This window comes from Echeneis naucrates, chromosome 15, assembly GCF_900963305.1.
Source record: "Echeneis naucrates chromosome 15, fEcheNa1.1, whole genome shotgun sequence".
Taxonomy (NCBI): domain Eukaryota; kingdom Metazoa; phylum Chordata; class Actinopteri; order Carangiformes; family Echeneidae; genus Echeneis; species Echeneis naucrates.
Genome location: NC_042525.1, coordinates 3,210,537 through 3,224,097, shown reverse-complemented (window position 1 = coordinate 3,224,097; position 13,561 = coordinate 3,210,537). Strand labels below are relative to the sequence as shown.

Here is a 13,561-nt window from a genome sequence, read left to right as displayed (position 1 = left end):
TAACAAGCTTCTACTGAGATGGGGTGATATGTTTACACCAGACTCAACCTGTGGAAAAGACAACACTGTGGTTAGATAAACATCAAGTGGTACTTTGGCTTCTCACTCCCTCCCAGCTCATGCACAGAGCTGCAGCTTGGCGAGTCTCCAACTCCCAGAAATTCTCCCCAAAGCGCCCCCGGCCTTGACCTCTCTTATCTGCACTCCACCGCTGCTTTTGTCAAACTCCAAACACTGATGTCAGCCTTCAAGCACTGCTGTGACTACAGAGCACAGCTTCATTCTCTGATTCTGTGGATACTCTGCCCATGTGAAAATGACTCTGAGGCAGATGTGTGGCATGTTGTGAGTCACCCCCACCCCCTCAGGGTCAGGATGGGTGGAGATCACGTCGTTCACAGTTTCATGTGGCTCATGGAGGCAGTCAGCTGAGCCTCCAGAGCCATCTGATCAAAGGTCCTTCTGTGTGTCTGCTGTCTCACTCTGTCCCTCATGTGAAAGGAGGCCCGAGCCAAAGTGTGCGCCTCCTCCTGTATCTGCTCTCTCTGCCTCCGCAGCCTCTCCCTCCTCCACTCCTTCATGAGGATGTAGCTCTCTCTGACCTTCCTGACTGCCTCCTCCTCCCTCTGCATCCTCTCCCTGAGTCTCTGGTGGCAGAGCTGCCGGCGTGCGTTGCGTTGGTGCGCCTGCTGCGCTCTGCTCCTGCGCTGGGTCGCGGCGTGCGCGGCGGCCCGCTCCGTCCGCCGCTGGCTGAGCTGGACCAGGATCTGTTTGTGAGTGAGCTTCTGGACGCCCTGCAGCTTGGCCCTCAGCTGGGCCCTCTGGGTCTGCTCCTCCTCCTGGGCCGCCCGCTCCCGCAGCTCCCTCAGCCGGGCCTCTTCGGCTTGGGCACGTTTCTCGGAGGAGCGCTGCAGCTTCTTCTCCAGGCTGCTCCTCATCCGAGCCGCCTCCTCCTCCACCTGCTGCTCCACCTTCTGCTTCAGCAGGACGTGTCGGAGCAGCTCCTTGTGGTTTTCCTCCTGGAGCCTCCTCCTCTCCTTCTTCTCCAGCAGCACCTTGCTCCTCCTGGCCTTCATCTCCTTCTGCACAGCCACCTCTCTCTCCTTCTCTCGCTCCCTCTCCTCCGCCTCCTGCTTCTCTCTCAGCAGCTTCTCCTGGTACTGTTTGTGGGCCTTTGCCTCTCTGTGTGCAGCGTCTATCTTGTCCCTGCGTTGGGCCTCCACCTCCTCTTTCAGCCTCCTGCACCGGTCTTCTTGCAGCAGAACCTCCTGCTGGAGTCGCCCTGTTTTCTCGTTCTCCTGCCGCTCCTTCAGCCTCCTGCGGGCCTCCAGCTCCTCATCCCAGCGTTTCACGCGGTGTTTCAGTTTCCTCCTCCTCTCTCTCTCAGCATGAGCCCGCCGGGCCTCCTCTCGCTTGCGGGCCTCCTCTCGCTGCTCTTGCTCCTGCTGACTGAGCTCCAGCCGGGCCTGCTCCTCCCGGTGCTTCGCCAGCATGAGAGCAGCTATCTTGCGGTCTCTCTGTGACACCGTGACACACATCTCCTTCCCGATTTCACCTGAGAGCCTCTCCAGTTTCATGTCAGTAGCCGGGGAGCTGCTGAAGCTGCAGACCGTCCACCTGTCTGGGTCTCTGTTACCTGCAGCACAGCAGGAGGGCCTGCTGGCAGGTTTCCCCTTCAGGCACAGATCTGCATATGGGACGTCCGGAGCCGGCCACCTGTCCTGGCCCGCCTGGATAATCCTCTCCCTCTCCTCTCGGCACAGTTGTAAAAGCTTCATTCTCTCCTTTTCGTAGGATTCGTGCATAACTTTGACCGCCTCGAAGGGCGAGTCCTGCTGCTCAGCCATCAGCTCGTTCAGCGACTTGATCAGAAGTTCGACAGGTTTGATACCGAGCCGTGCGCAGGACTCCGGGCACCGGGGGCCGGTCAGCACATCCGGACCTCTGTCAAAGTTGTTCGGGTCCGGACGGACCCCGGTCCGGCTGGACTTCGGCTCGGTCATGATAAACAAGCCCGTTAAACCACCGGCAAAGCTCCTGCAGCTCTGAGGTCAGGAGAAGATTAAAGCTGCCGATAAGAGACAGCGAAAGCAACGCTTCAGAAATTCATTTACTAATAAAATTGATTTAATCAAACCTGAGCAGAATCCGCACAACGCGACTCAACTTTGAGTTATATGCTACAGGCTTATTTCAATTGTATGAACTAACTTCATTTTACCATCGGAACTAATGCAGGCCTCCAACTATCGCGTTGCAAAGAATAAAAAAGTACAAATAAATACGTACCGTCTGGGTTATAATAAACAGGAAATCTAAAAAAAAAATAAAAAAACGATAAATATTTTCATCATGTAATAAAAAATTTAAAAATATTGTTTAATAACTATATAAGAGTGTATCTGTAAACAGTGTATAAAACATTTAATTAAATCTGTTTAAACTTACGTCAGACAACACCAGCTGGACGTGGCGGGACGCTCCTTATCACCATGACAACTAGACGACGAATCAGCGCCAAAGAGCGGCTTTCTGACGTCACAAACTTTCCAGCAGCCCCGAGCGCGCCCTCTTCCGTTGGCACGGGACCGAAACGCGCCGCCGGCCCCACCCACCAGGTCCGAGGGAGGCCGACCGTCACTGAAGTTAGTTCCACCTTCGTATGGAAGTGAGCGTTTGTGGCTTTAAACAAAAAAAACACAAAAAAAGAAAATACAAACTCATGGATTATGGTATTTGTGGATTTTAAGTGCACACCAGACAAGATTTCGATTGAATGTTTACCTAATCATTTTGTAATTCTGTGTCGGTATCTAAAAAATTATGTAATGTTCCGGTGAATTCCAGTCAAAATGCTTTTATTTATTTTGTGTGGCGATAATTTTGTATTTCCTAGAATGATGGTTATTGTTATTGTTTTCGTTGTTTACTCTCGGTTTCCATTTCCTTGGCGGAACCTCACCAACGTAGAACCAACTTCGTTTGGATTGACGTTAAGATCCTGGCGGGTCTTGTGTGAGAGTGTCGAGCAGGTACGTTAAAGTTTTTCAAAGCAAAAAGTCGGTAGACTCGGTGGAGCAGACTGACAGTTGACTGCTATAGTGGCCTTCATTTGGACGTGATCGTCAGAGGCTTAAAACTCGGATCTGAACTCAGAACTGATTTTTTTTAGCTAACAACAGCTAGCGTTAGCCCCGACCGAGCACGCAGAAGACGAGAAACGCGATGATACACCCTCCGGTACTTCCGTTTTCGCGTTAGCTCTCCTCCCGGCAGATTTTTGCATCAAATTTTAATAACATGACCTTGTGTTTTGTGTTGTTTGTTTTGCCTTTGTGTGCTTGCTGCTGTGGAGTTTTTCTATGAGCCGTACAGTGATTGATTTTTTTTTTTTACCGACGTCAAGGCTGTACTTTATTGCAAATGGACGTAGCGTTAGCTTAACGCTGAAAACCAGCAGCTCGTTTGGAAACTCTTCGGCATGACAATTTAAGCCAGAACTGACTATAACAATTACTAATAATCACTCCAAATCCAGTTTATCTTGCCGTGCTATTTGTGCAATCACGTTAATTAAACATACCACTCGGAATGGTGCCGGAGTAGGGATATATATCTTGTTTTTTTTTTTTGTTTTTTTTTGGTACTGTGTTTTGCTAAACTTTGAAGCTGAAAACGGGAAAACAACGTTCATCAAACTGACAGAATTCAGGATTCTGTTTTTTGGTTTTTTTTATTCGTTGAAAAAGCTGCAGCGTCTGTATACATTTAATACCGACCAACTGAAAGTCTCTCTCTCTCTTTATTTTGGCTTCAGCGTGTTTCTCCCTGAGCGAAGATGAAGAGAGCCAGGAGCGGCGGGGATGAGGAGGCTCCCCGGCAGAACGGCTCCGGCTCCGGCCGCAGGAGGGGAGACCAGCCGCAGACTGATGGGGACGGCGGGGACTCTGCCATCGGCTCTAATGACCTGCAGGACGACGACAACGACCCGGGACTCCGGAGGGAAATACGGAGCAAGTACAGAGACCTGATCAACTCCGTGCAGCGTGAGTATGATGCACATACAGGTTGTTGTTGTTGTTGTTGTTTGTTGATAAGTATGATATTTGTGCTAATCGTGTTTTGTTTTGTTTTGTTTTTTTTCTTCAGAGAACAGAGAAGACATGCTGAGTCCCTCCAACAACAAACTCACAGAAGTTTTAGAGCAGGCAAACAAGCTGTTCAAAGATGGTAAGTGTGAGGTAAACAACATTTCACCTCATGACCTTCTTTAGCTTCTCTGACACCTGCACGTGACGAGGATGTGAAATAGCACCCTGGGAGCTGCAGGTGATGAATGACCAGCACATACAAGTCACAACAACATAAACAGATCTTTTAAGAATTGCACTGATAGTTAAAACTTACAACAACATAACAGAAAACGTATCACAATATGCTCACCACAATCAAATCTACATGCAATAGGAATTACACATGAAAACACAATATGTGCTGCATCTTCATAGAAAACATGAATGCATATTCATCATTTGTACCATAAACGAGAGACTTCTCTTCAATTCACCCGTATTATACTAGGAATCTGTAATATTGTATGTAATAGGCCTCTCATTGGAGACATTTCTTCTCCTCAATGGTCGCATATCCACCAGGGTACATGTCATCCCCATTTCTGATGATTATGTTTTTCACAGATTCTAATTCTTGCCTCTAACCCCTCCACTTATTCAGTCTCAAAAGGAACATGTTGACCAAAGATGTTAATATAAAAATCAGTGAAGTGGTAAATGATGCAGCATGTGTTTCCTCTGGGTGCACTACAATTAGCAACTCTAATTTTCCTGTTAAAGTTGCTCCTTCACATGTTGTGTGTAGAGTAACAAACCACATGTGAATGAAATATCATTACTGATTCTGTAGATAGGCCGACCTGATTTCTCTGTGATCTCTGGCAGTTCGGCAGGCGAGGGAAGCTGCTCTGGACGCTCAACTCCTGGTTGTAGCCACAGACCTGGGAAAGGAGAAAGCCAGCCAGCTGTTTTCTGAGGGTGCGGCTTTCGACCCAACTGCTTTTGCTGAGCATCTTGTGAGTATATGCACTATGTCCATGTGTGTGAAATGTGTTTTATCCTGCTAAAAGTTGAAATAGGAAAGGAGCAAAACAGCCGAAAGCAGAGCCTTTTTACTTTCATCAGGTGGCTGTGGTATCTCCAAATTAATGGTAATTGCTGTAACTCAGTTGTTTGTTGTAAAATTTAAGAGATTTAAAAGATCTTCACTGGTATTATTATAGTGCTTATGTTGTTTTCCTTACTACCTTTAAACTGTACTATGTTTTGCTATGAACAAAAAATATGGCAGCAGTGTATCAACAGTGTTACTCCTTGTTTTCCAAATTTAAGACCAATGTAAATGTTAATTTCCTCAATAATAAATTGAGCTGAAGATTTTCCTTAACCAGATGCTACATTTTTAAAGACTAGTTTTGTTCACTGGTGTCGAAAAACAAGACAGCAGTAATACCATGTCAAAATATAATAATATATATGTAATCAGAGAGTGCTTTTGTTTGTTTATACGTCAGGACATCATATTTAGGGGTTTCTGCTTCTCTGACAGTTGTCCTTCATGGGGCTAAACCGTCTCGAGGATGGCGATGACGAGCAGAATGGCGTTGATGGGTATCTGCCACAGGACGCCTGGCACAGACTGGCCAGGAGGGCAGACTGGTGTTTCAGGACGGCACCCTCCTTCCATTATATGTGAGTGTTTCAACGTGTTGTACACAGCTGCTTATTATTTTGGTGTCTTCTTTGGTGTTTCAACAACAAACATGTTGTTGCTAATTAAATTCCAGGGTTAAGAATCACAGAAGTGAGTGCATGCAAAGCTTAAAGTCAAAAACTGATGTATTATTTCAGGTTTTATTTTTATCCTAATTACTTCGTCCTTCCCTCAGGAGTAATTTTTTTTCCTTGTTTTGATCAGGATGGGCTCATTCCACGCCGAGCCGCCTCCACCAAAGCAAAGGATTGAAAGGCAAAGGAAAGCACCCAGCAAGGAAGCTAAGAGGATAATGCCCACTCAGGTGGCTGACCTAGATAATGTTTAGGTCCAGATGTTGACATGCAAACAATGAACACAATAAGACACAATTACATCTGCTGCATCTTTTTCATGTTGTCAGCTGAGAAAAATGGAAGAGTCCCATCAAGAAGCAACAGAGAAAGAGGTGGAAAGGATTTTAGGATACCTGAGGGGTTATTACGGAGATGAGCGTGAGTTTAAATTTGGCCCCACAAGACTTTATCGTTTCAGTATTCTACAGTTCTTACTTGGTAACGTGTTTCTGTTTCAGCAACGTCACCGATTTCATATTATGAGTTCGTCATTGACCCCAACTCGTTCTCCCGGACAGTAGAGAACATTTTCCACACATCTTTTCTCATCAGGGTGAGCCACCTCTGCTGAGTTGTGTTTACGTTGAGTTCTTTTGCCCCCTGGTGGTTGTTAGCAGGTCTGACAGTTCTGTCTTTGTTTCAGGACGGCTTGGCGCGGATTTATCTGGATAAAGCCAAACTGCCTTGTATAGGTGAGAAGCTGTGATGCTTAACTGGGTTATTCTAACTGTGAAATAAAGAAGGAAACGTCTCCAGGGGAATTGTTGAGTTTTTTTTTTTTTGTTTGTGTGTCTGTTTGTTTGTTTCAGAACCTGTGGAGGAAGGAGAGGTGGAAGCCGGAGGACCAAGCAGCCGTAAACAATGCATCATCTCAATCAGCCCGAAGATGTGGAGGGTTAGCAAATTTCAACTCTTAACCTTGCAACAGCACAAGACTCTGCTATAAATATTTTAATGTGTTTGATATTTGTATTTTTGTAACTGTCTATTCTTTCCCAGGAGCTCAAAGATGCTTTCAACATCACAGAAACGTTGATTCGGCCATCAGACACAGACTGAAAGAAGGCCTCAGCCGCTCTCCCTTCAGCTGAAACTCAGATAGTTTTTAGGTGTGTTGCTCTTTTATTAGAATTTCTAAATCACAAAATAAAATTGAATTCCTAGAAACTGACACAACCCCCCATGTCCAATTCGAGAGCACACTAACTTTTTCTTTTTATTTTGTTTTTTAATGTTTTTAATAAGATTCAGTAATAAAAATCTAAGAAGAGAAAGCTGTTACTGTTTTTCATTCATCTTGAAGGTGTAACTAGCAGAAACAATGATTTGGCTCAACAAATTTTACTGTTCATAATTCCAATGTCCTTTAATTGTTATTAAAAAACAGAGTGACTGTTGTTTTATTATGTAGCTAATGCCACCTTCCTCCCAAAGAAAGTTTGGCTTATTCATGACAAAAACGGACCACAGATTTGAATGTGAGCTTGAACGGTTGTTTATTCCTACATGTCAGCCTTGTGATGGACTGCTGAGCTGTCCAGTGTGCTCGGAGTGAACCCTGCCGTCAGCTGGGAGTGGTGTAGATAATAACTGCAGATCTCTGGGGAATGCTCCCTCTGTGGATGAACCAGTCAGTTCAGATGTATAGCTGTATTATGTGATGGGTAGATATTTAAAAGAGAGCCTCATTAAGTAGCTGTGGCCCGGTTGTGAATGTGTATCTAGACACTTTTGTCTTTATATCTTCTCCCTAGTTGCTGTTTATATTGCTCAGGTTTAATCTCTTGCAGTTGTGCAGAAAAATTGCCATCCGTTTTGTTTATTTATATTTTTTCCTTTCAAATAAATTGAGGGTGTTCAGAAAAAGCTGTTTAAAATCTATTTATTCATGCAATCACTTTAGTTTCGTCTTGTGATTCATTTCATTGTTATTTTCCCCTCAGCTCTGTTTTGTCTGAGTGAACTGATCACATTGAGTTGGATGGGCATGCTGGTATCTTGTGTGTCGTGTGTTCTTGACATGATGATGTTCCACCATCCTCGCGCTCTCCTGGGTCTTTTAAAGACACAGGCCCCATTTCTGCTGCCTCCCATTTCTCTCTCTCTCTCGCTGAGCTTTTTCTCCCTCCGTGGCATTGCATCGATCTACTCACCCGGCTGCAGTGCTGTGAGTCTAAGCTCCCTTCACATTTGATTAGTTTGCATTTCTTATGTAATGTAGATTTTTTTTTTTCCCCTTTTTTTTATATAACAATGGTTTGAAAATGTATGTCACAGGCAATCCACAGGCAATGCAGTGCAGAGCATTTATTAGTCAGTGAGGCTCACGCTCACACAGACACAGAGGCGTGCTCACTCTCTGTGGCTCCGGCAGAGATCCGCCTGCTTCAGCGATGCTGAGTCTCACTGATAACGATGCAGTTCTGCAGAAAGGTGCTCTGCCAGCCATGTAGTGCCAGAGTTACTTCACCAGAAGAGGACATGGAATACAAGATGGGGAGCTGCATTGGAATCTCACGCAGCCAGGTAAACAAAGGGGGGGGGGGGGGGTCAAGAGCTGAGTCTTAAGTCAGGTGGAGGGAAGGGGGATAATGCACATCCTCATGCTACTCAGAGGCAGCTGAGAAGGAAACTGGGAGGGATGTTGGTGTGTCACAGCTGATCAGATCAGTGTTATTTATAGGGATGATAAGCTCTCTCTGTGTCTCAGCTGTGATGATGTCAGGAAAACCAAAATACATCTCAGATCTGTAGATTCTGCGCCTACTTGTGTGGTTTGTCTTGTCGTTGCTGCAGCAGGTCTGTGGTGATTGTGTGTGTGTGTTCTAACTGCTACATGTCAATCACTGGCAGGATGAGGATGAGGAGCACAGCTTCATGTGGGGGTGAATATCAGAGCGGTGTCTGCAGCCTTTTCCGGGCCCCAGAATGCCTGACGCCTCGTCCTCCTGTCCATATGGGGGTGCCTGTTTGTTGACAGTGTTGCCTTAGATCTGTTGCCCCTCCAGCTGACTGGCTGGCCTGTCAGAGCAGGTGACACAGCCCCCCCTCCCACACAAACACACACATCCACTCATATGCCACTACCCTAAAACAGACATGGCTCCCCCAGCTCCAGTTTGCTTTCCTCTCCTCCCCTCTGGTTCTTGTCCCCACCTCTGCCCCCCGTCCCGTGTCCACCCTCCGTCCTGTCCTGTCCCCTCAACGTGCAATGCAAAAAATAGCAACAGAGAGAGCGGGGCTCCTCAGGAGAGAGGACAGAAACAAACGTTGGCCTTGAGTCTAACCGTAAACAGTTTGAAGGGGGTTTGTCTGAAGCTTGAAGCAGACCCTGAGTAGGAAAAGCCTCTGCAGTGGTGAGTAGTTTGTGAGCTGCAGCACAGATTTTTGGTTATTTCTTGGCTTTGCTGTTGTCTTTCAGATGGAGAGTCAACTTGTGATTGTTAGAACTTGCATTGGCATTTCAATGTTTTTGTGTTATTGTAATGAGATGATGTCAGTGTATTCACTACAAAACTACATCCCAATTCGTTCACCCTCTGTCTTTGGTCTACTATTAAAAAATGACATTAGAAAAGCAGTATTCAGGTTAGCTTGGAGGTTTTGTTCTTGTTGGCTTCTTGTGCCGGTGCAGGGGTCAGACCCCGGGCAGGAAACAGTAACCTCATACTGTAGGTGTCTGATCAAAGACTCAGTGTTCATCCAAACCACAGGGGCTTAAAAGATGGATCATGTTGAGTGATGGACGGGCTGATGACAAGGTGAGAAGAGACCTGGCAGCAGTCTAATCATATGATTTGCCCCTGTGCTTTAGGTGCTGCCAGTTAAAGTGCACACTTGTCCACGGCGTGCAGGCTGAAATTACACTCCATTCACACAAATAGCAAGCAGGCGTCCACCGGTGATGAGCGTCCATACGACAGAATACAAGAGGAAAAACACATTTGTTTCCATGTGTGGTCAATAACTAGAATGTTCTTGATGGTCAATGAAGTGTGAGTGACAAATTGTGCACAAGTCTGGAACTAAATCTGATTGCAGTGGACCGGATTCGTCTCTTTATTTAAGTCTTGCTAATTCAGGTCAGTGCTTTCTGGCTAAACGCAGTCCCTTCGGTCGTACAGCCTTTGCATGGACCTGGATGTTTACGGCTCAGTTGCTCTCTGCTGCGCCCCACCGAGGGGCAGGAAGATGGCCGTCGCTGATAGGGCTGTCAAAGCTGCAGCTTCCTTTTTTCTTTTTAACTAAACAACACGTCTTTAGAAAATACACACACAGATGACAAACTGGATTGATTTTAGCTGCCTTGATCCAACCCTAAGTTCAATAACAGACCCACCCCCCATCCCCCCCCCCAAAAGGATTAATTGACGGGGATTACCCAGCCTCAGTGTCAGTGTGCTAAAGTCACATCCAAAAGTACAAAGTGACAAGCTGCATGCGTAGATCGGAGGGTGGAGGTGGGGGCTGCTGGTCATGCAGGAGTCAAAGCAGTCTGCAGAATCCACTAAAATGACGTTAGTTATTATGTCAGTGAAGATGCTGTTGTTGCCGTTGCTCTTAAGCCCCCCATCAGTGAGGGCAAAGTCTGCACTTTGGTCCTGAGAGGAGGGGGCCGGTCTTGCTTCACAGCTCCCTAATCTCTAAAACTACACCCGCACTTACTATTCTCTCTCCCCACTAGTGCAACCTGTAATCCTGGGAAGCGTGAGTCTGTGACGACTGAGGGACCGCGGCCCCCCTAATCACTCTGCCCGTCTCTCCCCCAGTCTCTCTTTGTTCAGCATTGGGGACGGCTGACTGCTGACGCTCCTTCTGTGCTGGTGTCTTTCAGCCAGCTGATGTGAGGGGCGGTTGTGGCCCCCCGCAGGTGGCTGAGTCATGGGGAACGAAGGCAGCACGCCTGAGGAGCTGGTAAGGCCGAGCTTGGCTGGGCCCCCCCCCCAGTTAGCTACGCTGTACATCCCTTAAACTCCTTAATGCACGGGAGACTAACAAAACTAACACTTACTCGCATGATTACAAACTGCTGGCTTCAGTAAAACACATGGGAGCTATAGACTTTGTGTACATTCCTGCGTTTAATTGAGGCTTGTCTAATAAGCATTTGGATTGAACATACTTTGTTCTCTTTTTCATGATTAACGTGTAGAGCAGACATCAGCGTTGTGTGTTTTATGGCATGATGTGCTTCCACTGCTCCACACTGATATCCATGAATCTGCCTGGATGCTCATTATGTTTGCCTCCAGTCTGCATGTGGAGATACTGCTGCAATTATCTCGTTTGAAGAATCTTTTTTCTTTTCTTTTTGCATCTTATGTCTAAGTGTAGGAGAGCAGTACTTTACACATGTGACTGCAGCAGTGGAATTCAGGATTACTTTAATAGGATTAACATAAACATTTGTCTCATGAGCCCGTAGACTTTACAGACCGTCCACAGCAGAGCACAGTGGCTGTCTTTGCAGAATGAGCTTTAACTTTTCTGCTTTTGCCTCAAAATACAATGAGTGACTTGTGTACAGTTCATTAGGTGCATACCACTGCAGGTATCCACTTAATGCACAGGAGGAATTTAACCAGAAAATATCTGCTGTTGAACTCTGTCGTTCCACATTGCAGCCAGAAGAGGGCTCTCCAGAAAGTGTTGTTCTGTATCCACCACAGGGACATCAAAATGATTCCTCGCAGGTACAACATCTGAGTGAATGTGTGTGTGAAGAGTTTTTTTTTTTTTTTTACAGAACACTAACACGCCAGTCGGATTCTTGTGTTGGTTTCTGAAGAGGAGATAAAAATAAGAAACAAACAGCAGAAAGTGACGTGATGTTGATTGTGTGACCTCTGGTGAGCTTATCTAAAAGTAAAACTGGGTGTTGACGTGGTGTGTTGGAGCTGTCAGGTCCACCTGGTCCACCACGGGGACGGGGTGGGGGGGGCCGTGATGATGTCAGAGTTGGATGAGAGAGGTGCTTTAATGCTGCAGGAGGATGTTGTTTGTCTCAATGTGCATGTAACCGAAGCCTCCTTCAGTGTAACCTGATCCTCTCCGAGGGGGGTCACTGCAGCCCCGACCCTTGGCCTATTTCCCAGCATTCACCTGCAGAGGTAGTGTCAGCCAGTTAGTGCACCCAGCCAGGAAGGCATGGCGGAGGGAGGGAGGTAGTGGAGCAGAGGTGGATAGGGAAGGACTGAGGAAAGAAAAGAAGGGAGATAGAGGAGGCGAAGGGGGAGGGGACAGGGAGGGTAGAGCTGAGTGGAAAGAGTTTGCAGGAGAGGGGGAGGAGATTTGCCGGCACTTCCCTGTGGCCAGCCCAGTCAAGACAGTTAGTCTCAGCAGTCAGGACTGTGCATGCCAGCCAGAGAGTGTGTGTGTGTGTGTGTGTGTGTGTGTGTGTGAGTGATAGTGGTTGTGTTTCTAGATTCCACACACACACGCTCACACTCTGCAAGACACAGAGGTGGTTGATGGAAATTTAACAGGGGAGCGGCAGAGGAGAGGACAGGAGGAGGAGGAACTCAGCTGAGTCAGTACAGGAGAGGAAGAGGAGCGTCAGCAGCATGTGTTGCAGCATGTTTGTGTCAGAGGCTGCCTCCTTCAAAACACAGAGGCTGCCTGCACTCTGAAGAAGCAAAGAGGGGGGGGGGGCAGGAGAGGAGCTGCAGTGCACAGGGGGAGTCACCTTCAGCTCAGTGGAGCTCACTGCTGGGTAAGTGCAGCACACAGATGGTGGGATGAAACTTATATGTGTGTTATTTTACACAGAATAGAGAGGGGAGTGGAAGTGTGTGTGTGTGTGTGTGTGTGTGTGTGTGTGTGTGTGTGTGTGTGTGTGTGTGTGTGTAGGGGGGGGCTGGCAGTCCTCCCTCTGTTTACAGCAGTCATGTTTGAGGCATTACAGCTTTGTTAGCACATGGATACTGACACATTCAATTAACAGTCAGCATTACTCACTGACAGTTTCCAGGCAGCCTCAGTTTCTGTTGTGTTTCTGAAGGTTAATTAATAGCAGACAAGCTTTCTGGGTTTTTTATTCTTTGGAAGGGTGCTCACTTCCACATGGTTTAACAATGGACCCCCCACCATCTCCTTCCCACTGACCTTTTAAAGGGCTAGTGATCAATAAATGGGCTCTTGGGCCACACGTTGAACTTGAGTGAACTTTCCGTAGTGGCCATCGGTGGGGACATTTGTGTGTTTTTATCGTCACGCCACGCTCATCACACCTTAGCACTCTCCAGTTTGACAAGGTGAGAGATGGCAGGAAACAGGAAACCCGACCTGCGTCAACATACAACCATCGTGTGATACAACCGGCTTTATCTCTGTGTGCGTGACTGCTGGGGTGTGGAAGGTTTATTGTTTTTAGGGTAATTATGCAACAATTAAAAAAAAAAAAGAAATTGAGAGCAGGAAGCAGATCACAGCCGTACACAGTGACACTTACATGCAGGTTTCTTTCTCTCCGAGCTTCTTAAATGTTTTATGTTTCTTTTTTCTTTCTGCTACCAAATGTGTCGGCAGGTTTCTTTTGAAGGCCGTTGTGTAAAATAGAACTTTCAAAAATAACTTATTGTGGGTTTGTGCTTTACAGATGGGTAGATGAAGGCTGCACGCAAGGGGCCAACATTTTTCTTTTTCTTTTTTTCAGTTTG

At 46.6% G+C, this 13,561-nt stretch overlaps 3 protein-coding genes across 11 annotated transcripts in view; 2 read left to right on the top strand and 1 right to left on the bottom strand.

Moving 5' to 3' along the window:
* Positions 1-395: 395 nt before the first annotated feature.
* LOC115055738 (coiled-coil domain-containing protein 177) lies at positions 396-2,529 on the bottom strand. Its single transcript, XM_029521747.1, has 3 exons — positions 2,449-2,529; positions 2,290-2,315; positions 396-2,045 (listed from the first exon to the last, which is right to left on the bottom strand). The coding sequence occupies exon 3, from the start codon at positions 2,001-2,003 to the stop codon at positions 396-398; it is 1,608 nt and encodes a 535-aa protein (XP_029377607.1). The 5' UTR covers positions 2,004-2,045; positions 2,290-2,315; positions 2,449-2,529.
* Positions 2,530-2,955: 426 nt separating this feature from the next.
* nsmce4a (NSE4A component of SMC5/6 complex) lies at positions 2,956-7,763 on the top strand. Its single transcript, XM_029521434.1, has 11 exons — positions 2,956-3,032; positions 3,818-4,046; positions 4,150-4,230; positions 4,959-5,089; positions 5,623-5,765; positions 5,992-6,091; positions 6,191-6,281; positions 6,362-6,456; positions 6,547-6,595; positions 6,713-6,798; positions 6,903-7,763. The coding sequence occupies exons 2-11, from the start codon at positions 3,839-3,841 to the stop codon at positions 6,960-6,962; spliced, it is 1,044 nt and encodes a 347-aa protein (XP_029377294.1). The 5' UTR covers positions 2,956-3,032; positions 3,818-3,838; the 3' UTR covers positions 6,963-7,763.
* Positions 7,764-9,166: 1,403 nt separating this feature from the next.
* tacc2 (transforming, acidic coiled-coil containing protein 2) overlaps positions 9,167-13,561 on the top strand; it is a 42,546-nt gene continuing 38,151 nt past the window's right edge. For 4 of the 9 annotated variants that reach the window (XM_029520800.1, XM_029520803.1, XM_029520799.1 and 1 more), the window contains exons 1-3: positions 9,167-9,259; positions 10,673-10,817; positions 11,528-11,596. In XM_029520800.1, the coding sequence (XP_029376660.1) occupies positions 10,785-10,817; positions 11,528-11,596 (102 nt within the window). In that variant the 5' untranslated portion in view covers positions 9,167-9,259; positions 10,673-10,784. Of the gene's footprint in view, positions 9,260-10,672; positions 10,818-11,527; positions 11,597-12,277; positions 12,616-13,561 lie in introns of those variants that run through there. The other 5 variants (XM_029520804.1, XM_029520802.1, XM_029520801.1 and 2 more) reach the window with 3 other exon arrangements.